General features: G+C 28.4%; 5 protein-coding genes across 13 annotated transcripts; 4 read left to right on the forward strand and 1 right to left on the reverse strand.

The window, feature by feature from the left end:
• Positions 1 to 279: 279 nt before the first annotated feature.
• LOC124425135 (glutamate receptor ionotropic, delta-2) lies at positions 280 to 3,633 on the reverse strand. 2 transcript variants are annotated; one of them, XM_046965052.1, is made up of 9 exons: positions 3,282 to 3,633; positions 2,991 to 3,058; positions 2,652 to 2,828; positions 2,322 to 2,548; positions 1,958 to 2,067; positions 1,570 to 1,763; positions 1,346 to 1,451; positions 1,062 to 1,251; positions 280 to 912 (listed from the first exon to the last, which is right to left on the reverse strand). In XM_046965052.1, the coding sequence occupies exons 1-9, from the start codon at positions 3,397 to 3,399 to the stop codon at positions 375 to 377; spliced, it is 1,728 nt and encodes a 575-aa protein (XP_046821008.1). In that variant the 5' UTR covers positions 3,400 to 3,633; the 3' UTR covers positions 280 to 374. The 2 variants fall into 2 exon arrangements, with proteins under 2 accessions (XP_046821008.1, XP_046821010.1); XM_046965054.1 differs by lacking the exon at positions 1,570 to 1,763 and having other exon boundaries at positions 1,947 to 2,067; positions 3,282 to 3,626.
• Positions 3,634 to 4,422: 789 nt separating this feature from the next.
• LOC124425138 (microtubule-associated protein RP/EB family member 1) lies at positions 4,423 to 11,688 on the forward strand. Of its 6 annotated transcripts, none has more exons than XM_046965058.1 (8): positions 4,423 to 4,549; positions 4,637 to 4,744; positions 5,159 to 5,435; positions 7,124 to 7,355; positions 7,744 to 7,797; positions 8,310 to 8,398; positions 8,484 to 8,639; positions 9,361 to 11,688. In XM_046965058.1, the coding sequence occupies exons 3-8, from the start codon at positions 5,169 to 5,171 to the stop codon at positions 9,427 to 9,429; spliced, it is 867 nt and encodes a 288-aa protein (XP_046821014.1). In that variant the 5' UTR covers positions 4,423 to 4,549; positions 4,637 to 4,744; positions 5,159 to 5,168; the 3' UTR covers positions 9,430 to 11,688. The 6 variants fall into 6 exon arrangements, 5 of the variants coding, with proteins under 5 accessions (XP_046821014.1, XP_046821013.1, XP_046821016.1 ...); XR_006942440.1 differs by adding an exon at positions 8,828 to 8,948 and having other exon boundaries at positions 4,427 to 4,744; XM_046965059.1 differs by having other exon boundaries at positions 4,518 to 4,536.
• Positions 11,689 to 12,483: 795 nt separating this feature from the next.
• Positions 12,484 to 15,047, forward strand: LOC124425136. Its single transcript, XM_046965055.1, has 3 exons — positions 12,484 to 12,757; positions 12,832 to 13,232; positions 13,308 to 15,047. Exons 1-3 carry the CDS (start codon positions 12,695 to 12,697, stop codon positions 14,140 to 14,142), a joined length of 1,299 nt encoding a protein of 432 aa, XP_046821011.1. The 5' UTR covers positions 12,484 to 12,694; the 3' UTR covers positions 14,143 to 15,047.
• A 482-nt stretch (positions 15,048 to 15,529) lies between these two features.
• On the forward strand, positions 15,530 to 16,536 carry LOC124425139 (39S ribosomal protein L14, mitochondrial). Of its 3 annotated transcripts, none has more exons than XM_046965063.1 (3): positions 15,530 to 15,669; positions 15,919 to 16,124; positions 16,209 to 16,536. In XM_046965063.1, the coding sequence occupies exons 2-3, from the start codon at positions 15,935 to 15,937 to the stop codon at positions 16,460 to 16,462; spliced, it is 444 nt and encodes a 147-aa protein (XP_046821019.1). In that variant the 5' UTR covers positions 15,530 to 15,669; positions 15,919 to 15,934; the 3' UTR covers positions 16,463 to 16,536. The 3 variants fall into 3 exon arrangements, with proteins under 3 accessions (XP_046821019.1, XP_046821021.1, XP_046821020.1); XM_046965065.1 differs by having other exon boundaries at positions 15,656 to 15,797; positions 15,883 to 16,124; XM_046965064.1 differs by having other exon boundaries at positions 15,656 to 15,797.
• Positions 16,537 to 16,844: 308 nt separating this feature from the next.
• Positions 16,845 to 19,138, forward strand: LOC124424623 (mitochondrial import receptor subunit TOM40 homolog 1-like). Its single transcript, XM_046963957.1, has 7 exons — positions 16,845 to 17,052; positions 17,113 to 17,343; positions 17,628 to 17,742; positions 17,806 to 18,059; positions 18,152 to 18,313; positions 18,383 to 18,532; positions 18,612 to 19,138. Exons 2-7 carry the CDS (start codon positions 17,172 to 17,174, stop codon positions 18,749 to 18,751), a joined length of 993 nt encoding a protein of 330 aa, XP_046819913.1. The 5' UTR covers positions 16,845 to 17,052; positions 17,113 to 17,171; the 3' UTR covers positions 18,752 to 19,138.
• The last annotated feature ends 5,226 nt before the right edge of the window (positions 19,139 to 24,364 follow it).

Here is a 24,364-nt window from a genome sequence, read left to right on the forward strand (position 1 = left end):
TTCGAAAGCCGAAATTACGAAATAACACATGTGCCTTTTAATTATATATGTATATTGTAACGCGTAGAAGAGAGTTATATCGACGTCATTCCTTCGTATACCTTTTGTATAACATTAGGCGATATTAAAAAGAAAAAAAAAAAAAAAAAAGAAAAGAAAAAAAAAGAAAAAAAAAGAAAAAAAAAGAAAAATGAAAAAAAGCAAAAAAAAGAAAGAAAAAGAAAAAAAGAAAAAGAAAATAGAAATTATTGTAAGCCAATTTCATTCGTAATTAACTTTTGAAAATTATAAAATTATATATATATTATATACATGTATATATATATATATATATATGTATATGTATGCATAATATATATATATATATATATATATTATGCAGTATATTGAAACAAAAAAGCTGATGGCGTCCTTATAGGTATCAGTCTCTGTCCACCGCTTCTATCTACGACTACGTAATAATTACGTCCGTTAATGTTATGTCGTTTACCCATAAAAGATGTATTCCCTGCATTATATTGATACAATGGTGGTGGGCTTTTCTTAATTACACTAACGTTATTATCCCGCCAATGATTATTATTAGTAGTAGCGTACAAAGGTAATCGTGATCTCCAAGAAGATGGTTTTGAATTTTCTTTGTACTTTATAGTTTGTTTTGGAACTTTTGATAATTGCTTCGCGTTTTTCTTATTCTTCGTACAAGAATTAATATATTTGATGATAAGTTCTATTATGAAAACGATCATTGCAATAATATATCCGGCTATAATAACTTTGTAAGTCAATAATAAATCAGTATTTCCCAGTTGCCTTTCCATCGATTGAAGATCCACAGGACAAATATTAGCCAATGGAAGATCCCTTTCTTTTACATATTTTATTAAACCAGATTCTATCAGGGAAGATAACCTGTAAGAACATAATAGATTTCTATAAACATTTTCTTTGACATTATTATATTCGTGCGAAGTATATTTAATTTATAATTAATCCTCTTAAATATTACAAAAGGTTTTAGAATTTTAACATAAAGTGTAAGATATATGAATAGATCTTACACTTTATTTATAGCATCCACGATAGTCGATTCCAAAGGAAAAGCGAATGCCCGATTTTTGGAAAGAATACTTCCTGGCATGATAACATAAGTACAACGTTTGTTGTGCTCTAAACCTTGACGAGTCTTATTGATATAATCCTCGAATAATAACTTTCGAAAATAGTGACGTTCTCCGAGATAAAGCTTTTCTATACAGATGATTCATTTACAGTGAGAAAATATTTAATTAATAGTAATATTCATTATTAATCTTTTTTTATAATTCATTAAAAATTTACTAACTATTGTCGACGGTATCAAAAATGATACTTGTTGGTTCTTTGTACACCATAATATATTCTCCTTGAAATTTGGTTTGGTTTAACAATGTTATTTCATTTTCATAAGGCTGAAAGTAATAAATCGAATCGATGTAAAAAAAAAATGTACAACTATTATAAATAGTACTTAGTATGAAAATGGTACAATTAAAAAATGTATATTAATATCATTAAGGAACGTTCAACCTGAGATAAAAGATAATCTATCACACGTCCTTTAAAAGTGACCCATTTGTATCCTTTGTTCACTATATCTTTTATATTGTTAATTGGTAATGTAAATTGTGGCTTCGTAAGGAATGCTGTCAAATTAGCGGTATAAAATGAAGTTAGAATTAATATAAAAATCCACCAAGTAGCGAAGAGCATCCTTGTTGAATCTGAAGTAATAATTTCATGCAATAATATTACTGATATTTTAAACTTTATATAGTGTGTATATATATGTAATATGTATATATATATATATATATATATATATATATATATATATATAAATTGTAAACAAATTATGCAAAGCTAAAGATCTTTCCATATGAATTATATTAATGATATGTACATACACGCAATATACCTGTTTGAGCGACGATCGTTGATCCTTGTTTGAGTAATGCACTGTAGACGAACCACATGCAAGATGGTAAATTATAATTTTCTCCTTCCGTACCTTTCCAAAGTTTCAACCTACGTCGAAAGAATTCACATTTATTTTTTAATAAGCCATTCTTTTGTGTTTATATATATATACTTCGAGACCGTACGTTTTAGTTAACATATATAGACGTATATATTAACGTATATAGATAATAATATCAATAATGTTTTAGTACAAATAGAAAATCCATCAAAAAATTCAGCATATATATACATGCTAATTATTGCTTCTAACGAAATAATAGAATGTTAATAAAACTGGAATTTTGTATTTCTCTGCATACCTAATTAAAGAAAACAAATAAATCGTCGGTCCTACGATTACAACGGCTGTAAGAACGCAAAACCAAACGGTATTGTCAAATGGTGCTAGAAGACCAGAACCAGTTGCAGATTCTTCAGGTCTTTTCATTACAGCTGTTAATTCGAGTTCGTCCAATGTTGTACTGAATAAACAATATTTGTTTAGGTCTTCTAATATGGGCACGAACGCCGCGATCATGTCTACTTTCTGATAAAAGAAAAATAATTTCGTAATTGAGAATAATTATTATTTTTTATTTGTGTTTATTTGTTTTTTACGATGAGAAAAAAAGAAAAAAAAGTATTTGTACCTTTTCATACAACATGCTCACAATTCCTTTATACTTGTTTCCGAGTATTTGTTGCTTCGGTGGTACAACAGTGTACGTGAAATTTAATTTATCACTCAAAAGATCGAGAATATAAAATGCATACCCTATTCCTTTCCATTCACCATTTTTTTGAATTATTCCGGAAAACGGCATATCCTAGATACGTAATTAGTATTACGATTATATTATTTTTTTTTTATATAAAATTAAACGTAAAGAAACGATCGTTGAATGCATTTTTCAGAGTATTCTATAGATTTTAATATGTTATAATATATTATTTTATCAAGTGAAAATATTCTGTTGATGAAAACTTACGTCCCACGAAGAAACTTTTAAAACCGAAGGAATTGCCATCTTTTTGTTATTCTCAGAATTCAGCTTGTCTAAAAGCGAATTAATATTTTTATTTATTTATTTATTTTTCTTAATTGTTAATGGCTCGGACGAAAAAAATTAATGAAAAATTATATTATTTAATTCGTGGGTAATAGTATTAGAAGTAAAAATATTTTGACGTTATAAAAATATTATTTAGAGTTAATACATATATATATATATATGTATATAAATATATATATTTATTAATTTTATTTTAAAGAAAGGTACCTTGCTTAGTTGTTTCCGAAGATCGTCCGATGTGAAAAGAATTCAGGATAATTATGATAAATAAAAAACAATGAAAATTAATCATTTTAACACTTGATGAAGCTACATTGTACCGCATGTGTTCTGTTCAAGCTTAATGCTCGAAATAGATTTTTGTTTAGAAATAACGTAATATGATGTTACCAAGCACTCGAAAGAATCGATCCTTACGACTTTTCATACGTTTAGAACTAAACATAGGACATAGTAACACCTGTCCTGAGTGAGTATTTGTCCTACGTCACGCAAACGTATTATAAATGATGATCCTTATTATCTGTCGATCAAGCCTTTTCAAGGACATTTCTACAATAGCCGATAACATCAACATTTATTTTAACGAGAATTGACTTTAATAATAAAAATAATACATAATTTAACATCATTTATTTATATATTTTTTCAGATCACAATTAATTTTTTTAAATATAAGATTTATCCAATAACAATCGATCTTTTAAAGGAATATAAATAGAAAAAGGAACAAACTATTATTATATCTGAATAATAGATTGTTTTTTTATGAATAAACATTATATATTTCATTTGTTTCTTAATAAAAGATTTTTACCGCGATTATTCAATTTGAATATATCAATGAAATTATTGGATCTTCAAAGTTACTTACCTGAAAGCTATTTGTTTTAATAATACAATAAAGTTATAATTTGTAAGTAATTTAAAATATACTTTTTGTATTTTGTTATACAAAAATACAAAAGATATTTTTTTTTTAATATTATAATCGATTATAAAATGAACGTGCATACATATTGCATTAAATCCATTTAGCAGTAGTTTAATAATTGGCCTACAGATATCGCATTTTTAGAGCAACGTTATGGCGCATACGCAATGAATGATAATTTTTAATCGGTTGAAGTTTATGTAAAAAATATTGCTACTTCGTGAATGAGGAAATATTTATATAATACGTTTGATAAACAATTTGAAAGAATGATTTCAATTTTTGGACATAGTGTTATAAAAATTAGTTTCATGAAAAGGCTCTTTAAGGGAGCGCCTCAAGATTCACTTTTTGAATGTGCTTGACGACGGTTACGAGTAAAAGCAAGAATCTGATTGGACGAGAAGTACCGACGTTCTCCTTTGTTCGTTCTTTTATTTTTTTGACAGAAACTACAAATTTTTGTTGGCGTATGTTTCATGAGGTTTTCTACAACTTCTGGTATAAGATTATCGAATATCCATTTGAGTACGATCAAAATGTACAAGGAAGAACTTCTCTTCATTTTATAAGCCCTAAGTCCTAAATTTATTGCGATAAGGATAATTCATTGGATGGTTCTTTCTAGAGAAACCGTTAGAAGAATCCGTTGTGTTTCCGTTTGAACGATCTAGTGCACATTTGTCGTCTAAGTGCGCGAACCACTCCCGGCTGGTGTTAACGTGTTACTACCGCGGTAAGTTATTCCATCGTGTTAATTAGATTTTATAAATATTTTTTTATGCTTGAATGTATTCTGTGTCAAATAAGCGGCAAAGTGATGTATTTCGAAAAGGAAATTTGCTGCTTGACATCCGTAGCACGTTGATAAGAAATATGTCGATCGCAAGTGTTTTATAGGACTGGAATGTCGTTATCCAAATTTTTTCTTTTTTTTTTTTTTAGCACAAATCTAATGAATTTTTTTACTTTCTTTTCTATTTTGTTGAAAGGAAATATACGTAAAGAATAAATGTAGATTTTTATTAATTCGTATGCACATGTGACCTACTTTCATATATTCAATATGATTAATGTTTTATTTTATGTATGTGTATAAGCTTAGTATATCATACTGTTATTGTATTTTATTATTGGTACATGTCTACAGAGATAACAAAATGGCTGTTAATGTGTATGCAACAAATGTGACCACCGATAATCTAAGTCGTCATGACATGTTGGCATGGGTTAATGATTGCCTGCAATCATCATTTACCAAGATTGAAGAATTATGTACAGGAGCTGTTTATTGTCAATTCATGGATATGCTCTTTCCTGGAAGTGTACCTTTGAAGAGGGTAAAGTTCAGAACTAATCTTGAACATGAATATATACAGAATTTTAAAATTCTTCAAGGTGGTTTCAAAAAAATGAGCGTTGATAAGGTGAGTTATCAATCTTTTTCTTTTTTCTTTCTCTACGAATAAATTAGACTTATCAATTGAAAAAAAAAGGAATAGGACATAGTTAAAATTTATATGCGATAATTATAATTCGAAGAATAGTATTTTTAGAACAAGAAGGTTTATACAAAGATATCGTTACAAGAAATTACTTTTTAAGATTTTTAAGGGCATAGGATTAATCTTATCATTGACCAAAAACATAATCATTTAGTTAATGGAATGTACATGAAGAGAGCTAAAAGTTATTTATAAAATGAAAAAGAGGAAGTATATATAATGATTGTATTTCGTAAAGTAAAAAATCAACCCCTAAATAAATATTTCCATCGTATGATGATTTAGCTTGCTTAGAAGTTCAATAAAATTATGATGGGGATGGTTCAGGTTATACCAGTGGACAAGCTGATAAAGGGACGCTTTCAAGATAATTTTGAATTTCTTCAATGGTTCAAGAAATTCTTTGATGCAAATTATGATGGTCGTGAGTACGACGCCTATGAAGCTCGTGGTTGTATACCGCTAGGTTCTGGTGTCGATGGAACTCATAATCTATCAAATCCCCAATTGGTACCTCTACCTCCTCAGTCGAAGCAACCACAAATGCAACAAAAACATACACAACAGCGTAATATATCTTCAAGGCAACAGCAGGGTATATTAATAGTTTCATCACAATGTTGCCTTTTATATAGATCATTGCACGATCACTAATTTATTGCAAATTGTCACTTCATTAGAATTGTGTACACATTTCAAATATTTAGATAGAATGCAAAGCATAAATATAGAAAATATAAAAATATGCAAAATTCGTTTATCATGCTGCTTTTAAAGTTAGCTCAAAATTTACGATGTAAATTATGCTGCTATAGTATAGGGGTAGAATTTCTGCTTTGCTTATACATATTTGGTCGTATATAATTCCATAAACAAATGCACAACAATGCCTGTTAAAATGTATTATTCACTATGGCACCTGGTCCCATATTTTAATACTTCCAATTCATTATATAAAATATTGTTTATAAAAAGGTAAACTATGCATGCCTTAAACAAATGTTATGTTAGAAAAATTTCTATTGCTAAATGTAAATTACATCAAATTCTAATTGTGTGATGGTACCAGAAGGATTTCAAGGCTGTTATTTTTAACTGTCTATAAATACTTCTAAGTAGGGGGCAACTGTTTGTATTAGGAGACATCAAAAGACCAAAATAATACACATCATTTACTCTATAAAGAATATAGTATGTGGTACCAAGTATTAAATAACGTGAAATATACATTTTCATTAGAAAAGAAATATTATCTTTGCTTATAATAAAATAATGGTGACAAGATTTGTCATATTGCAACTGAGGAACATTTAAATATTATTTTTCTTAGAATATGTACATTTATTTTACAATGTTATCTATATGTAAATATCTATAATTGAGTAAGTTTGTTTAAAATAATTAATATACAAATATACATATATTTTAAATGTATAAATTTTATTTAAGTTATTTATAAATTATTTTATATATTATTTATAAAGATTTTCAAAGTCTATTGAAATAATGGAAAGAATAACATTATAATGTGGCACTTTTGATTCTATAGAATATATTTTTTTTGTTATTTTTTTATTTTGTTCCATATGTCTTCTACCAATTATTTGCAGATAGTGCCAATTGACAAGCTGGTGAAAGGCAGGTTCCAAGACAACTTTGAATTTTTACAATGGTTCAAGAAGTTTTTTGATGCAAATTACTCAGGAGCAGAACCCTATGATGCACTTGCTATGCGAGGAGGTGAAGCTATGGGTAGTGGTGGGAACACTGCACCACGTGGCTCAAATGTGAAACGTCCTACACCACGTGATGTAAACTCAGCAAAAACTACCACTCGTACTGGTATATTAAAAATATTTTTCATTATAAAGACAAATTTTGAAATTTAATGATTGCATATAACTTAAGCGTATTAGCTTTAATAGCAAACATGATAATTAAGAGAAGGTTAGAGATTTACATTATTAATATTTGTTTATTAATTTATTATGAATTTCTAATATTTATGTTATATTTAGAAATAATCTTGTTTTTCAGAAACATGTTTTATTTAAGATATATTATAGTTGATATGATTTATCTTATTGATAATTGTACATTTATTTCAGTAATTTCATCTAAAAAATAACTTTTAATTTATGAATATACAACATTAAATATTTTAGTTTTACTTACATGATGTGATGCTGGTCTATTATGTCTTATAATGCAAATTTAAATTTCCCCATAGGTGATGGAACTCAATCTGTACAGGCACCTAGTATGAAGCCTTTGAACAAACCTAGTAATTATTTTTTTTATTATTTTTATTTAATTTTGTAATGGTATTTTGGTCGTAAATGCTAAGGAAATAGTTTAGCATCATTAAAATTTCTTAACAAAATCTATAGTAGTAAAAATACTATTGTGTAGAATTAATAATTAATGAAAATGGTTTAAAGTTTAATCCAAAATGTTCTAATGAAAAAAGATGAATTTTTTCATAATTTTTAGAGGACGTGAAGACTGATAAAAGCTTTCAATTTTTCTAATTGAATCAATGAAAAAATTGTATTGGAATTTTTGTATATAACTCATTGTGTTTATTATGTACATTAATGCATGTATTGCAATGTTTATTGTATGGCTATATTTCTTGCATGTGCATGTGTGTATATGGTAAATAATTAATATTAGTAATTTTAATTAGTACTTCATAATTTTAATATGTATATTGTATTAGTAGTAATAATTATAAACTATACCAAAAATTTCTTTAATAAATAATTATTAATCTTAAAAATTTTTTTAATTTAGTAAATAAAGCTCAACCATTCCGCCCTCAACAAAAGACCGTAGCAGCAAATCGCGGAGATTCTGAAAAAGTTGAAGAGCTCAGTGCACAGGTTCGTAAATTTATTAACATTTGTCTTTTACTCTTTACCTTATAATATAGGGATAAAATTATTTTATAATATTTTTTATTCACAGGTTGTGGAGCTTAAAATGTCGATTGATGGTCTAGAAAAAGAAAGAGATTTCTACTTTGGAAAATTACGTGACATAGAAGTAATATGTCAAGATTGTGAGAATGGTGATCCTCCTCCTATTATACAAAAAATATTAGATGTTCTTTATGCAACAGAGGTAAGTTGAAATTTTAATTTTTACACTTATTCAATGTTAAAAAAAAAAAATTCCACGAAATGATAATCAAATCATAATTTTATGTAAAATCTATGATAATGATGGAATTTCAAACGTAACTGCGATGAAAATTATTTTTATTAATTAATTTGATATAAAAATTTGTTTTTGTACTGCAATTATTTCAGGGTTATGAAAATGATGAAGGAGAAAGCAAACAGACATAGTAACATTTTTTATTTATTTTTAATAGAAGGTCATTCTCTTAATGAAGACAATATTGTAAAATTATAGATTTTCTTAATGAAGGTAATGTCAAAAAATTTATGGGTCTTATTCAGTCCATGTTCTTTCGTTTTGTTGAGACTCTGTGATCGTAATTAAAATTCATTGTATTGATCGTATTGGAATGAGTATTTTAATATTTAATTAAAAAAGGGATTAATTATATAAAATGTATTGTAGGAATTGTGTAATTGTTTCACTAAAAGCTGTATATTATTGAATAATACTATATACCTTACTTTTTGAAAATAGCAATTAGTTTTCAAATTGATTAGGTGATTTATGTTTTTAGTATTCTGATTTTTAAAAAAATCAAATAATATCCTATCGTATATGGTAGTAATAGAAAAGACAATTTTAACCGTTTACTATATATGTTTATAACAGAGGATGAAGTATTAATTTTGCGCTTAGAAATTGTTTAATATTTTTCTAGGATGGATTTGCACCGCCGGAAGAATTAGAGGGAGATGGGTTGGCCCCTGACGACGAAGAAGAGTATTAACATTTTTTTACTATCATAAAAACAAGGACACAGTAAATCATCCAAGTGCATCTCCCGTTTATTATATCTGCGAGCCAGTACCAGTACTCCTTGCATAATTAATAATAAGTCACTCTGTATAGTTGTTCAATCATTTGTGCGTAAGTTTTGTTGCTAATGTTCACGAAGCTCATAAGAATTTGCACGAGAATTAGGCCCCGACACTTTTATAGTGCACTCGAGTACTTGTACTTTTCGTGTTTTCTCCTTTTTTTCTTTCTTTCTTATATATTTGCAATATTTTTTTCCTCCTTAACCACTAGTAACACATATGAAAGACTTATTGTATCGGTATATAACTTACTACTAATTGTTGTTTCCTCCTTAACAACATTAATCATGTTTATAAAAAAATTATGGGAAGTGGTGATTAAGAAGGAAAAAAAAATAGTTAGTGGTAAATTATATGATATACAGTGAGTGTGTCTTCATCATGTAACGGCTGCCATTTTTGGATTTACAATATTAATCATATTTTATATAGAATTTAAAGAAATTTCCGAATAATATTACACAAAGTAGCCTGAATTTTTATGCAACGAGCATGTTAATCGTTTATTTTCTCCGTAAAGTGCAAAGAACGTTTCTGTTTATAGTTGCACTATACCTGTGTCGATAAGCGTCGAAGCTTCTATTTCTTAATATTTTGTTTTATGAAATGTCTATATTTTTAGAATATCATGCTGTTAATCCACAGTTAAATGTTAATAATGTCACTCGAGGCATCCCTTCGTGTGCAATTTAAATGAAGATTGCAGTCCATTCTTTGATGTGAGATAGTGCTGTACGCCAATTATACCGATGTTGATTTTAATTTTTGTAATATAACTGGAATGTATGTAAGAAAGTTTTAGTATTTGTGGTACAAGACTAAAAAGAAAAAAAATATATATATATATTTCCTTGTGATTCTTTCGTCACTAACGATGCGATGGCACAATATGCATAGTAAAAAAAGTTAGATGAAAGAAAATACGAATTTCAAACAAAAGAAACGAAAATGTAGAATTAGTCGCAAGTTTTTTAAACCTTCGTTTATCATATTCTCCATAATTACGTGAAAATTTCGAAATATTATTAAATTTATCTTATAACTCTTTATTATATACTTTTATTAATAATATTTGATATCGTACGTTCTCAAAATACTTGAACTGTCCTCTTAGACAATTTTTTCAATTCACCATCAAATCAATGGGACAAACATGTGTTACACGATCTCACGTTGGACAATATATTATTCGTCTTGATAATAATAATAATTAGACTAATAATAATAATAATAATAATAATAATAATAATAATAATAATAACAATAACAATAATACTAATAATAGAAAAATTCGCTAAACGCTTCTGGTGTCAAATCTTCGTCTATCAATACTAATCGGTCGTGAGAGATATAGGTTTGGACAAACTATCTACATATTTGATATGTTCGAATTAACGTATATCATATCTTGTTAGAGCGATGCATGCTCAAAAAAGTGAATTTTTTCATCATCAATGCTATAAATGAAATCTTATCGAATTTTTATTGCGCGTGAAACGGTTTTGAATGTTACAATGAATGCATCATTTTTTTGAATACTATAAAATAACTATATATATATATATATAAAGAAAAAAGAAAGAAGAAAAAAAAATTAACACGATACAGTGTTCCTTCGTAAAGAGAAATTTGTGAAATTGTGTGGCAAGAGGTATTAAGAAGTGGAAGATATGAAAAAATGTGTGAAAGGATTTTAAGCATGGAAGATTTAATTAAACGCGTGTATGATGGTATGTATCGTGTACGTGTGTTTTTGCAAATTTAAAATTCAATCTTCAAAAGGGAGAAAAAAAAGAAGAGATTCCTCGTAAAACACTTAAAACACCAATGATTTTCAAATGATAATCTTAAAAAAAAAAAAAAATAAATAAAAAAAAAAATAAAAAAAAATAAAAAAAAAATAAAAAGAAAAAAAAAGAAAAACAAAAGATATGTCTCGCCGATGTCGTCGAATTATTATTAAGAATTTACTCTATACGTACGACTTGCTCTATATAATTATTTTTTATTGATTAAAGATACATAGTTTTTCTCGGCTTGCGCCTTATTCGTTCGTATATGTATATGCGTGTACAACGTTAGATAACACGGTTGTGCTTCGGAATTGCATTCTCAACGATGATGTAATAAACGTTTAATAAAATCAATATGGGCGCTGTTACACGTAATTTGTTTGCAATTTTTCTATTGAAAAAAAAAAAAAAAAATTAAAAAAATTAAAAAAAAAAAAATAAAAAGAAAAATTGTGCTTTATCGTATTGCTATTGATTAAGAAAGAGTCGCTTTACAATATACGAAGCTCGATGATGTATCGATACTATCATTTTAAATATACGAAGTACATATCTATCTTTGCACATTAAAAATATCGACAAATATAATTAATTAGGATTGCATTTATGAATTTGTATGTTTCATTTGAAGAAGAAAAAGGAAAGAGAGAAAGAAAGATCTTTATTATATAATATGAACGTGTGAAAAAATATTTTTAATAGAACATTTAAAATAATGTTAAATTTACGTGATAATTAATAACACGACTGTATACCGCGAGATATTTATCAATTCTTATTAATTTTATAATTTCTAAGCACTCAAATTTAAGATATATATATATATATATTTTTTTTTTGCGAGGATTGTTCAAGTTTCTAGGATTCTAGTCCGTTTAACGAGATTATCCTTATCTTCCTTGAGTTAAGAGAATCATTTTCAATGACTGATTTGTTATCTTTTACTTTTTATTACTAATAATAGATACGCATAATTTAAGGAGATTAAACGAATCAATCTTCATATTATGTAGACGATACATTAAGAAATAAATAACTCGTAAGAAATGGACGAATAAGTGACACAAATTTTGTGAACCTCATATAATAGATATGTAAAAGACGTAAGTAAATATAATATTTAAATAATTATCGCGATGGAACGACAATCGATTATCTATAATATCGGTAAGTATCGATGAATGATTGCCATCGACCTTCAAACTAATTCAATGACATTGCTTCAAACAGCAATACTGAATTCTTACAAAGAAGAAATGGCTTTTTTAAATTATTAATAAAAATAAAAAAAAAAAAAAAAACAATCTTCTCGGTAACACGATCAAATTAAATCAAGTGTAATGTAATTTTAAAATTGACAAACTTTAAAATTCAAAACGCGATGTCTTCATTGATCGTAGCACACGATCAACGGATCATGATGTTAGAATTCGCAGTTGAGAACGTAAGATCGAAAAAATAATTCGATAATTTTTCCCGCCAGAATTTCATATGATATTAATTTTTCGCTTGTCGTAGTTGCACGTACCGTGGAATTCCATCTTTGACAAAGCAATTTTGAAAAAGGTAACGGTAATGTTTCGTTTTTTGGATGAGGATTGGACCGAGCTTTTACCAAATCGCCGCGATTATTGTTCCTATCGTGGTTCGAATTATGAGAACGAACGATTTTATGGTGGACGTTCGGTAGTTTTCGCCTTGCCTGAATCGTCATTAGAAAAACCTATGAGTGCTATCGATATTCAAATTTACGTATTTAAAGAGATATGTGATTATTTCGAGCTCGATTCCTGCGAGAATATTGGATTCATATTATTGAGAGTCGATCATTTGATTAATGCCATTATCAAGGAGTTAAAAGAACGTAAAGAACTTGGTTTATATTTATGCAATTCTCATGAAAACGAGCCTATTTCAAGGTATTACTGAATTATAATTTATTTTATTCAAACATTTATTACAATGAAATAAATTGACAATGATTAAAATTATAGATCATTGGTAGGAACTTACACTTTGATAAACGACGACTTAAAGAACACTGATGCAACAATAAAAATATATATACGTATCACTTATCTTGGTAATTGCGTTATCACTGAATTCGAGAATAGTAGAGGTATAAAAACGGCATTTCATTGTCGTAAGGATAACGTTGAAGGATATCCGTACCAATTACGCGAATTAACATCAGAGAATCTTAAGACTGGTTGTTGGGGTAGTCAATCCTATTTACCACCGGCATTTTTAAAGAAGTTAAAGTGTTATTGTGAAAAGGATAAGATAGAGAAAAAAGTATTAGCCCAAATGATAGCAGATGCTGAAGCTGCTCATGCTGCTGAAGCTGCCCGTGCTGCTGAAGCTGCTCGTGCTGCTAAAGCTGCCCGTGCTGCTGAAATAGCTCGTGCATCGGAAGCTATTCGTGCTTCTGAAGAAGCTCGTGCTGCTGAAGCTGCTAGAGCTGCTGAAGCTGCTAGTGCTGCTGAAGCTAACGCATTGAAAGGTCTCGGGAAAGAAGAATCTAAGAAGGACAAATCTAAAAATAAGAGGTTGACTACTGCTGATGCTCAGATCCTTGCTAACATCGATAATCTTTATGAAGAAAGGATTCGTCTTTTAAAGGAAGCAATGAAGAAACAAAAAGGTCGAGGATTAGGTGCCGCTGGAATAGCTTTTGATAGAAAAGATGGAAAAAAGATTTGTTCTCCATTATTTACTATACCTTGTACTCAATTTTGTTCACCTACCTTTAGTTCTTTTTCTCCCTGTTTGAATTTTATACCTTTTGTCAGTCCAGAACATTTAACATTTACAACACACTGCTTGTGAAACAGAATATGTGCAATAAAATACAGATAGAAACTTATTGAACTGTAGTTATTCATTAAATTAGATATTTCAATGAAATTAAATTTTGATCTTTGGATCATTGATCACATTTAATATCAACAAAAACAAATGTTTGACAGATTTTGATATATATCGATCTAATAAACATCGAAACTTTCTTTTTCTAAAAGTGAAAACTAAAACGGAATTCATAGGTAAGGCCCATGGGTGTGGACTTTTGTGAGGACTACCTATCTCAGTAGAGCTGCGTTTCTATTCTTTTCTTTCTCCGGCTCTTTTTTCTATCTCATATTTCTCTTTCTTATTTACTCATATTAATTATTATTTGTAAGTCTCGGATGGGATCCATGGATAAGGCCCATGAGTGTGGGCCTTGTTTCTCTTCTTCTTTTTCAGGAATCATCGAGGAATCCATCGAGGGATAGATTCATCTGCGATCAGATGTGTTCGATTGTATTGTCGAATAGCTCGATTTATCATCGATTTTTACGCGAGAATACGAGAAGGATAGGAGAATAATCGCGCGAGTCTTGGTGGGCCCAAATATGGATCTCGTGGTTAAAAGTCCTACCGGGGAATGCGCTGTTATTGTTCGAAATTCGGAAAGCACTAACAGTTGTGCTTAATAATCCATTATGTCTGAAGCTGACGATGTCAGACAGTGGAGCTATCCATAAGCGGGGTCTCATACATCTCCTCTTAGTTGAGAAGCCTAAAGCATTGCGGATCAGTTAATTTTAGAAACATTGATTTTAAAGTAGAGTCAACGTTAGCCCGTGGATCTTCATATGCAACAAATTCCACGTAGTGAGACCTGGGTCGATAATACTTGCGATATATTGAAATCTAATTGTAATTCACGCTAGTACTACCAGGTGAATGGCTGCATATTTCAATGTATTTTCAAAATCTCTTCAAATTAATTCTGATTAAACGCTGAAATATTAATACTTACATTGCCAATAATACTTCTACAGAGAAATAGATAAGATATGGTTACATGCAAAAATAATTTCTTTTAATTCGTAAATTTATATACTAATTATCATATGTGTTTATTATATTTATCATTCTTTATGCTTTTATCTTGAAACAAATGACATTGTATATAGTACGGATCATCGCAAGACGCATGCTCAAAAAGATATACATATCAGAAAAAAAAAAGATATACATATGAGAGAGTGAAAAATGTAAATCCATAGTTAAATCCATGGTTAAATTACTTACTCTAATTCACACGAAATCAATTTTTATGCGCGTAAAGGGAAATAGCCAACACAAACTTATACACCAATACGATATACACATGGCGGAAACAATAATTGCCCGCTTGATTCGTAGTTTATATTTTGTCCATATTTGTCGCTTAAGTCACACATGCTTCGAACAAAAGGTGAACAACCTTGAAAGGATATTACTTTTTGGTCTCTGCTTTTAAACTAATGTTAGATGGCAGCACTTAAGCTCCTGTTGTATCTTCTTGTATTCACTTTACTGAACAAGGTAAAATGAGGTTATATTAGTTCTTCTATATGAATATATCAGATATTTTAAAAATACAAATATAATTGTATTGATTTAATATTTTTATGAAAAGAATTTACACGTATAAAGAAGCATATGTTTTTCATGTAATTATTATTTACAAAGTTTAAATCATTGTAATGTAGTTTTAGTATTTGTAATTTAATTTTGTCTAAGTTTAAATTATTGCAGACATATAACATATTAAAATCTATTTTCATTATCAAGGTGTCTTTGAATCAACATGTTACTGCACAGTGTTGCATTGAGTATTGGGTCAAGAAGCATTAGCACTTCTGCTACCTCCAATCAAATTATTAAATTAACTCGATTAAGAGTTGTTGATAACAGTGAAATAGGAAAACAAGCTATGTTAGAAGGAAAACCACCACGTTGTATTCATATTTATAATAAAGTAGGAGTTGGGTATATTGGTAAGCAAGAAAAATGGTATTAATTATATTTAATGTAATTATATTTTTAAATATATAGTAAGATAATATTTTATTCTAATAAAGGTGACAAAGTATTAGTCGCTATAAAAGGTGAAAAGAAGAAAGGCATATTAGTTGGCTTAAAGCAAAATCAAAATCCAAAAATACCTAAATTTGATTCTAATAATATAGTTCTCATAGATGACAATGGAACACCTTTAGGTACACGAATACATGTACCAATACCCCATATATTAAGAACATTATTGAAAGAGAAAACTCATGGCAAAGGAGCAGATTATACAAAGTTGCTCGCTATCGCCTCAAGATTTGTATAAAATATGTTGAGTGTATATATTTCTCTGTACAAAGTTTACATAAAATAAGATATAATAAATATCATATATGCAAACTGTTAATATTTATTTCATGTTTCATTCCATATTTTATTTCATATTTTCTATTATGTATAATTAATAGAAATATATTCAAATCAATGAACCTTCGTAATAATCGATTATAAGATATGGCGATTAGCTTTCAAGCCAATAGAAATGCTTCATTTAACCCTATTGTTTCCCTAGATTATTAACAAATCCTATTGGATAAAAATGTAAAGCATCATATTTTCTAGTGATTTTAAAAATCGACTAATAATTATTTTAATGAAATTCTGAATAATACAATCGTTTAATTATTACTTTGAAAATGTTGAATTTATTTATATTATATAGATAGAAATTTTAAAAAGAAAAAAAAATATATATGAACATAGGCGTAAAACGCTTGATCTATGAAAGTAATGTAAAACGCTGCGAGGAAAAGAGGAAACTCGTGGTCTAAGTGGCAGTGGTTGTCCTCCTTTACAAATGGCGACTTACGGTGAAACACGCCGACTTTTATAACCGCCAGAGTAGATTGCTTTCGCGTAAGTAAACGGTAGAAGAATTAGCAAGACTTAACATTCTCAATAACATTATTTATATAGATTGTAGGTCGAGGAAAGTGTGAGAAACTTGTTGGAATAAAGTAAAGAAATTCGAAAAAATGGGAAACGTGTCGGCTACTTCTGCTCCTCCACCACCTCCGCCTCCAACATCAGCTCCTGAACTTCCTCAGCTAGAAAAAACAGATTCCACAACCGGGGTCACGACTGCTCCGACAACGGAACACCTTGAAAATCCTGGCACGATCGAGGACCTTCATAAGAAATGCAAAGGTATTTTTTAAAATACATTTTATTACGATACTTTGATATCTTATAATTATTTACTTCCACCGGTTTTCACATTTTTATGACATAAAATTTAATTTTTTCTTTATTTTGCCATATTTAAGTATTGAAAAAATAGCAGCTCTTTTCATTAACAATATTTTTTCCTTCTGCCCTTACTCGTGCTTGAATTTTGTAACAGAAAATATATATCCATGGTCTGTTGCATTAATTCCTTTTTTTCTCCTTTCTTTTTGTTTTTTTTTTAAAACCTGTTGAACTTTTTACAGATGTGCTCCCTGTTAATTTTGAAGGAGCTAAGTTGATGTTGAATAAAGGCCTTAGTAATCACTTTCAGATTTCACATACAATTAATATGAGTTCGGTTACACCGTCTGGATACAAGTAAGTCGATTGAGAATATTTATTTGAATGACAATAATTATGCAAATATATCTCATATTTCAGGTTTGGTGCAACTTATGTGGGTACTAAGCAGATATGTCCTACAGAAGCTTATCCTGTTTTATTTGGTGATATTGATCCTATTGGAAATCTCAATGCTAATATAATTCATCAAATAGGGCAGAGATTAAGGGCAAAGGTAGCTGTTCAAGTACAAAGAAGTAAATTTACTGCAGTACAAATGACAAATGATTATCGCGGTGATGCTTACACAGCTTCTCTTACAGTAGGTAATCCGGATATACTTAATGGATCTGGTAAGTATATAAGCATATGTATATATGATAGTAATGTGTTAATTGATTTGTATTTTAACAGTGAATAATATTAATGACGTAATGTTTTTTAGGCGTTTTAGTTATGCACTATCTTCAAAGCATAACTCCATCTATTGCTCTGGGAGGTGAACTTGCATATCAACGTGGACCAGGATTACCTGGAGGACAAATTGTTGTTGTGTCAGCTGCTGGCAGATATACAAACGGAGAGTCTACTATTAGCTGTAGTTTAGGTTAATATATCATTAATAATGTTAATATTTGATCAGTTTCTTTATAATTTGATGTTTTTCTTGAATCAGGTCTGGCGGGTTGTCACGTTTGTTTTCATCAGAAAGCTAGTCAGAATTTGCAAGTAGGTGTAGAATTGGAAATTAATGCACGATTACAAGAGTCTACAGGTACCATTGCTTATCAAGTTGATTTACCTAAAGCAGATTTATTGTTTAGAGGTAAGATATATTCTCTATATCATTCTCTATTAAAAATGTAATTATTTTTTATTTATATTAACTTTTGAAAATATTTCAGGAAGTGTTGATACAACTTGGACGGTGGGAGCAGTTTTAGAAAAGAAATTACAACCATTGCCATTTTCTTTTGCACTTAGTGGTATGCTCAATCATAGCAAACAACAGTTTAGACTTGGTTGTGGCCTTATTATTGGCTAAGAGTTGCGCTAGTTTACGTAATTAATTTTTATCATACGAATGGAAAGAGCAGTGCTTTACTGCCGTGTTATTAAAGATAACAATGTAACTAGCATTTATGATGCAAAGTTAGTGTCTTTTCTCAGTCTCTCATCCATCATTTATTATACATCTTTAGTAAAGGTATATTATTCGAGTATATAATTAAACATTCACTTGTATTAAACATTCACACTGTAGGGCCAGTGAATTATAAAATATTTCAAAGTCACAACACATCAAATTACTATTTCTATCACTGCATTTATAGCATTTTTGTTACAATTGCAAATAAGAACGAATATTCACTGCATTTGTGGATTTGTAAAAACGAAAATGTACATAAATATCCGTGTATTGGTATCGAAAGATTTCTGGAGAATCATTATCTATATCCCAAATTGAGTTTTTTCAACCAAGTAATAATTCATTAATATGAAAGTATAGAGATTACAAATATTATGTTGGTAAGACGTACAAAAAATATTGTACAGATATCTTTGATGCTTAAATGTTACGTAACAAGAATCTTCTTAGGTTACAAAGTTATTGAAAATATATTTTTTTGTAATTAATACTTTAAAGAAACAATAGATATTATATATATATATATATATACATATATACATATTATATATATATATTATATATACATATATATTATATATATTATATATATTATATATATTATATATATATATTATATATTATATATATATATATATATATATATATATATATATATAATTTATTTATTAATACATAAAATATCAATGAATTATACATAATGAATTATGATTATAAATCATGTATAAATGCATTGTTGCAATATAAGAATATGTAATATTTTACATTTCTTACAATGTTAGCAAAATTGCTGTTATATGTTAATCGTATATGCGTACACATAAATTCTTTTTAAGTTTTATTACTTTATCAATTATCCAAGTAAAATTTTATCGATACCGTAAAAGAAATCGTTAAAAATGAAACAAAAAGGTAAATAAAATACAACATGAAATGTCTTACATATTTGAGTATTTTTTTGTGATTGCATTATTTTTTACAAAGATTTATAAAGATTTATTTTGCTTAGATTTTGCAGTAAAGAGATTTTGTGTATATTGTTAACGAGTTACGTAAGAGAGTGAATTTTCGAATTATTGTTAAATAAAAAATGCAGTTAATTCTCTTGGTTTTACATATTTATATGTCTCCTACACTTTTGTTACTAAGGTAATAGAAAAGTGAAAGAGTATAAACAAATAGAAGAAAATTAATGATCATGAATAAATTCATTGTATATATTTAATTATGTGAGTAGTTGTAACGTGATCATTCAAAATATGTATCATGTTAGGCAATTTTATAACTCACATTAGTAATACCATGATTTATATGAATGAAATAATACGATAACTTAGTTAACGCGTATAATCTTTCAATTCGTCAATGGATTATCGAGGTACTTACATTAATGATGAAAAAAAAGCATATCATATTATTTTACATTGCTTGATACTGGATGTTATACTGTGTAACAGTTTAATACATTTTTCTTAATCTATAAATTGACACACGAAATAGTTCGCACATACATATATATATATATATATATATATATATATATATATATATATATATGCATATATATATATAATATGTATACTATTTCATTCATCATAATTTACATTCGTATATATTTGTCCTATAATACCGACTTAAATATTTTATGAAATTTTCTCGTTTAAGTTTGTTCATTACCATTGGTTTTCAAAAATTTGGAAAAGCCATGTCTTCATTTGAATCTTCAACTTTAAAATGAGATCTTATTCATTAAAATCGCTCAAGAATTACATCTGAACTCACAATAGACGTAAACACTGTTTTTGACATTTTTCGTGGAAAAAAAAAAAAAAAAAAAAAAAAAAAAGTTCCATTTACCAACATCCCTTGAACTTTACGACAAAAGAAAAAAAGTGTTCCTACTACTGATTTTTATATAAACTGATACTTAGATTTTTTGATTCATTCCAAACGAATTAAGGAAATTCATTTCGCGATATTTATACGGAAAAACTACGATACTCAGATATTTTAATAAATTTTTAATAGATAATTCTATAACAAAAATAAGGAAATACGTGTTCTGTCGTTCATGCGAATGGGTCTAAGTTTTTAAGATGCTGTTAAATTTTAGTACAATTTGTAATTTCTTTTATATTTTATATACAAATATACGAATCTTATCAGAAATGTTAAGCAGAATGATAAGCATTTAAATTCATAATTCAGGAATCATTGGTTCGAAGTTGGATGGATTCCGTCCATTTTTTTTTTGTTTTATCAATGTAAACGAACATAATAAACTAATTTGTTCTTTTTTGTATACATATATTATATATTATTTTTACAAAACTCTTGGCAATATTTTTTTTTTTTCTTTTTTAGTTTCCCCTGTAGGAGTAATCCACTTTATATTATTACTATTACTATTATTATTATTACTATGATAATAATATATAATATCAAAAGATAATAATAATGGTAAGAAGAAGAAAAAATATGTTTATAATTAAATCATAAGATAAAATATAGCCAATTTATTCGCTAATGTCATAGAAACACTTTCTGGGAGCATTTCATGTTTGATTATCCTGCGTAATGATTTTTCACATGTCTTTGATAATTTGGATACGTGATCATAGATATACTGATGAGATATAATTTAAATAACAAATGTACTTGTATCGACTGAGTGTAATGCAATCATCAGATTCATTTTTTCTACGTTATGTTAGAAAAGCGAAGTTTTTTGTTATTTTAACAGTCGTACAGAGTGTATTTATAAAAAACATTAGAATTTAGTGAAGTAAATTTAGCTATCCTAGAGGAATCAACCAATCTGTATTTCGACCTCAATCGTAGATGAATATTTTGGAGCTATCGTAGAACTTCTTAAATAATAAGTGAATTTTTACGGCAAGGACAATTGGTTGTAATTAATTAATAGAAGAGCATTAAGTGATCACGAGTAATTTTTTTTGTTTTTTTTTTTGGAGTAATTCATTCGTGAATGGTTTCTTATTTTTTTTTTTCTTTGAAAACAGTCAAGTAGAGTTAATGATAAAAAATAAAGAAACATATAAAATCATAGCTCGTAGTATTTAAAATAAGTTAATTATTTTTTAGAATTTTCTGTAATTAATATAATAATTACCATATTTATTCTTTCTATGTTTTCTCGATATTTCGACGAAAATATATTTCTCAGCAGTAAAGGCAGTAATCATTTCTATGCATAGATTCTAGATTTTTCCTTTTCGTAATTGCATTAGGATTGAATTTGGATTTTAGATTTCCTTCCATATTTTAGAATCTGGAATGATTTTAATTCTTTCCCGATGTAAAATGTTACGTTCTATTCAAATCGAGCTCATTGTGCGATATCCTTTCTTTTGTTTATTTATGCGCTCACCTTCAGAATAATTGGGGTATTAAAGTAAAGTCATAAATTTTTTACTTTCTTCTTAGGTATTAGTAAATAAAATATGGATCCAATATATGGATCTATAAAGAACTGTTTAAATTAACTTTTTATTTGTCTGTTTTCTTTGAGAATAATTATTTTCTTTCGTATGAGTAGAATACTTGCAAGCGCGTCGGTGCGAGCACAAGCATAGATGTTTATTGGCGCGATTTAGTCCTATCGTCTATTCCATTTAAATGTTCGAAATTTGAAAAACACGAATGTTCGTGTTCAATAGTAATAGTTAAAATCTCTTAAAGCTATCCAACGATTTTGCTATTCGTAAGTGGGAACTAGTCCTCATTCAGTTAGCATATACAATAGGTCTTAAATTTTTGCTAAACGACATGTTATCGGATTTTAGAGTTAAGTTACCGTCAGTCCATGGGTCTCCAGATGCAGCAACCTCCACGTGGTGAGACCTGGGTCGGTATTACTTGCAATTTATCAGAATCTATATCTAGATTATTATATAATGTAAGTATTACCGGGCGAATAGCTGCATATTTCAATGTTTGTTTTCAAAAGTTCTTCCCCCCCCCCCCAATTCTAAACTAAACATTAAAGTAATTACAATTTATATTGATGATCATATTTGAATAAATAAATAGATCAGATACAGTAAAATTTTAATATAATTTCTCAGAGAAATGTATTGAAAAACTTTAATAAAATGTTACTTTATTACACTTTTGGTTCATACTTTTCCCATACCTATTGCTGAAGTTACGTGTGCTATGAGCAAAAGGTGGTGAACAATTTTAATCGATAAGTTATCTATAAGAGAGAGAGAGAGAGAGAGAGAGAGAGAGAGAGAGAGAGAAAGAGGGAATAAATCTAAAAGACGATGATAAAAAGTCATTCGTTTGGTTCGAGGCGCCATCAGTAGACATCTTTGGAATTATTATATACTCGTTAAAATCAATTTTTTGTTATGCATTGTGTATGTATAATTTCCTTTCTCGACTCTCGTCGTAAACTTATAATTGCCAATATTCGAAATGTTTTTCATATTAGCGGTCGAGCCGAGAGACGAGATGGTAAACGAGATCGTTCTCGATATGATCAAATGAAACGAGTATAAGACGCGTTACGTTAGTTAGAAAACCGGAAGAGAAACAATGAACGATTAGTATGGAAATTGTTTAGAGGCAATATAAATGAGTATAGACGGATACAGTGTGCGAACAACCACTTGGCGTCGAGTACAAAGCAAAGTTCTTCGCTCGTTCTTAGACTTCCATAACGACGTTTCTTCGACAAGGGTCAGGCATTATTACCGTTTCTAGTTGATGTTACTACCACAGTTAACGTTTTACTCCTTTATGTGCATGCGCTTTACCTATAATTTCATCTACTGGGTGTTCATCGAATTTCAAATTTATAGTACTATCACCCATCCTGATATCTTCTTGGTATCATCTATTTGTTTTTTTTTTTTTTTTTTTTTGTATCATTTTGATATAACAAATCGTAGTATCATCGTTTGAGAATAATTTGAATAAAAAGATTAATAAAAAAGATACAATCATAAATAGTAAGATTTTATTTAATGAAATATAAAAATAAGATATGAAATATATATTTTGTTAAGAATAATGGAAATTAATAATTATAATCGTTTTTGTTAAAGATAAAAGTATGTCAATGGATATTTACAATCTTAAAAGAAGAACTTGATATTCCCACTTAAAAGTAGATAGTTATGATATTCGTATATTTGAGATTATGGTGGTACGGGGTGATTTGAACGCTCACAATGCCAGGAATCGATGTCGTACCTGACATACATGGAAATTTACATATATATGTATATTTCTATGTACATATATATGTATATATACATATGAATGTACGTACGCAAAGTGCGACTTTGCAGGGTCACGTTACAGAATACATCTGCGACAATCAGAATGCATGTTACGTTAGACAGTTCGATAAGAAAATGACGATCCTCGCTGCTGTAATTTACATATCATAAATTTGAATATTTAGCGACGTGAATTTTTTAATCGATAGGCTATTAGATAGAGCAATAGAGTTTGTGAATCTATCTTAAATAATAA

This window comes from Vespa crabro, chromosome 6, assembly GCF_910589235.1.
Source record: "Vespa crabro chromosome 6, iyVesCrab1.2, whole genome shotgun sequence".
Classification (NCBI taxonomy): domain Eukaryota; kingdom Metazoa; phylum Arthropoda; class Insecta; order Hymenoptera; family Vespidae; genus Vespa; species Vespa crabro.

What these genes read in the sequence shown, in the direction of transcription:
- LOC124424623 (XM_046963957.1), top strand. Translation starts at nt 17,172, where the DNA reads ATGGGAAACGTGTCGGCTACTTCTGCTCCTCCACCACCTCCGCCTCCA. An exon ending in CCTTCATAAGAAATGCAAAG is followed by an intron (nt 17,344 to 17,627) that starts GTATTTTTTAAA and finishes AACTTTTTACAG; the next exon opens with ATGTGCTCCCTGTTAATTTT. An exon ending in AGCAGATTTATTGTTTAGAG is followed by an intron (nt 18,533 to 18,611) that starts GTAAGATATATT and finishes AAAATATTTCAG; the next exon opens with GAAGTGTTGATACAACTTGG.
- LOC124425138 (XM_046965058.1), top strand. Translation starts at nt 5,169, where the DNA reads ATGGCTGTTAATGTGTATGCAACAAATGTGACCACCGATAATCTAAGT. An exon ending in TTGAAGAGCTCAGTGCACAG is followed by an intron (nt 8,399 to 8,483) that starts GTTCGTAAATTT and finishes TTTTATTCACAG; the next exon opens with GTTGTGGAGCTTAAAATGTC. An exon ending in ATGTTCTTTATGCAACAGAG is followed by an intron (nt 8,640 to 9,360) that starts GTAAGTTGAAAT and finishes ATATTTTTCTAG; the next exon opens with GATGGATTTGCACCGCCGGA.
- LOC124425135 (XM_046965052.1), bottom strand. Translation starts at nt 3,399, where the DNA reads ATGCGGTACAATGTAGCTTCATCAAGTGTTAAAATGATTAATTTTCAT. An exon ending in TGAGCATGTTGTATGAAAAG is followed by an intron (nt 2,549 to 2,651) that starts GTACAAATACTT and finishes TTCTTTTATCAG; the next exon opens with AAAGTAGACATGATCGCGGC. An exon ending in TAGATTATCTTTTATCTCAG is followed by an intron (nt 1,452 to 1,569) that starts GTTGAACGTTCC and finishes TATTACTTTCAG; the next exon opens with CCTTATGAAAATGAAATAAC.
- LOC124425139 (XM_046965063.1), top strand. Translation starts at nt 15,935, where the DNA reads ATGTTACTGCACAGTGTTGCATTGAGTATTGGGTCAAGAAGCATTAGC. An exon ending in AGTAGGAGTTGGGTATATTG is followed by an intron (nt 16,125 to 16,208) that starts GTAAGCAAGAAA and finishes ATTCTAATAAAG; the next exon opens with GTGACAAAGTATTAGTCGCT.
- LOC124425136 (XM_046965055.1), top strand. Translation starts at nt 12,695, where the DNA reads ATGTCTTCATTGATCGTAGCACACGATCAACGGATCATGATGTTAGAA. An exon ending in TAGAATTCGCAGTTGAGAAC is followed by an intron (nt 12,758 to 12,831) that starts GTAAGATCGAAA and finishes CGCTTGTCGTAG; the next exon opens with TTGCACGTACCGTGGAATTC. An exon ending in GAAAACGAGCCTATTTCAAG is followed by an intron (nt 13,233 to 13,307) that starts GTATTACTGAAT and finishes TTAAAATTATAG; the next exon opens with ATCATTGGTAGGAACTTACA.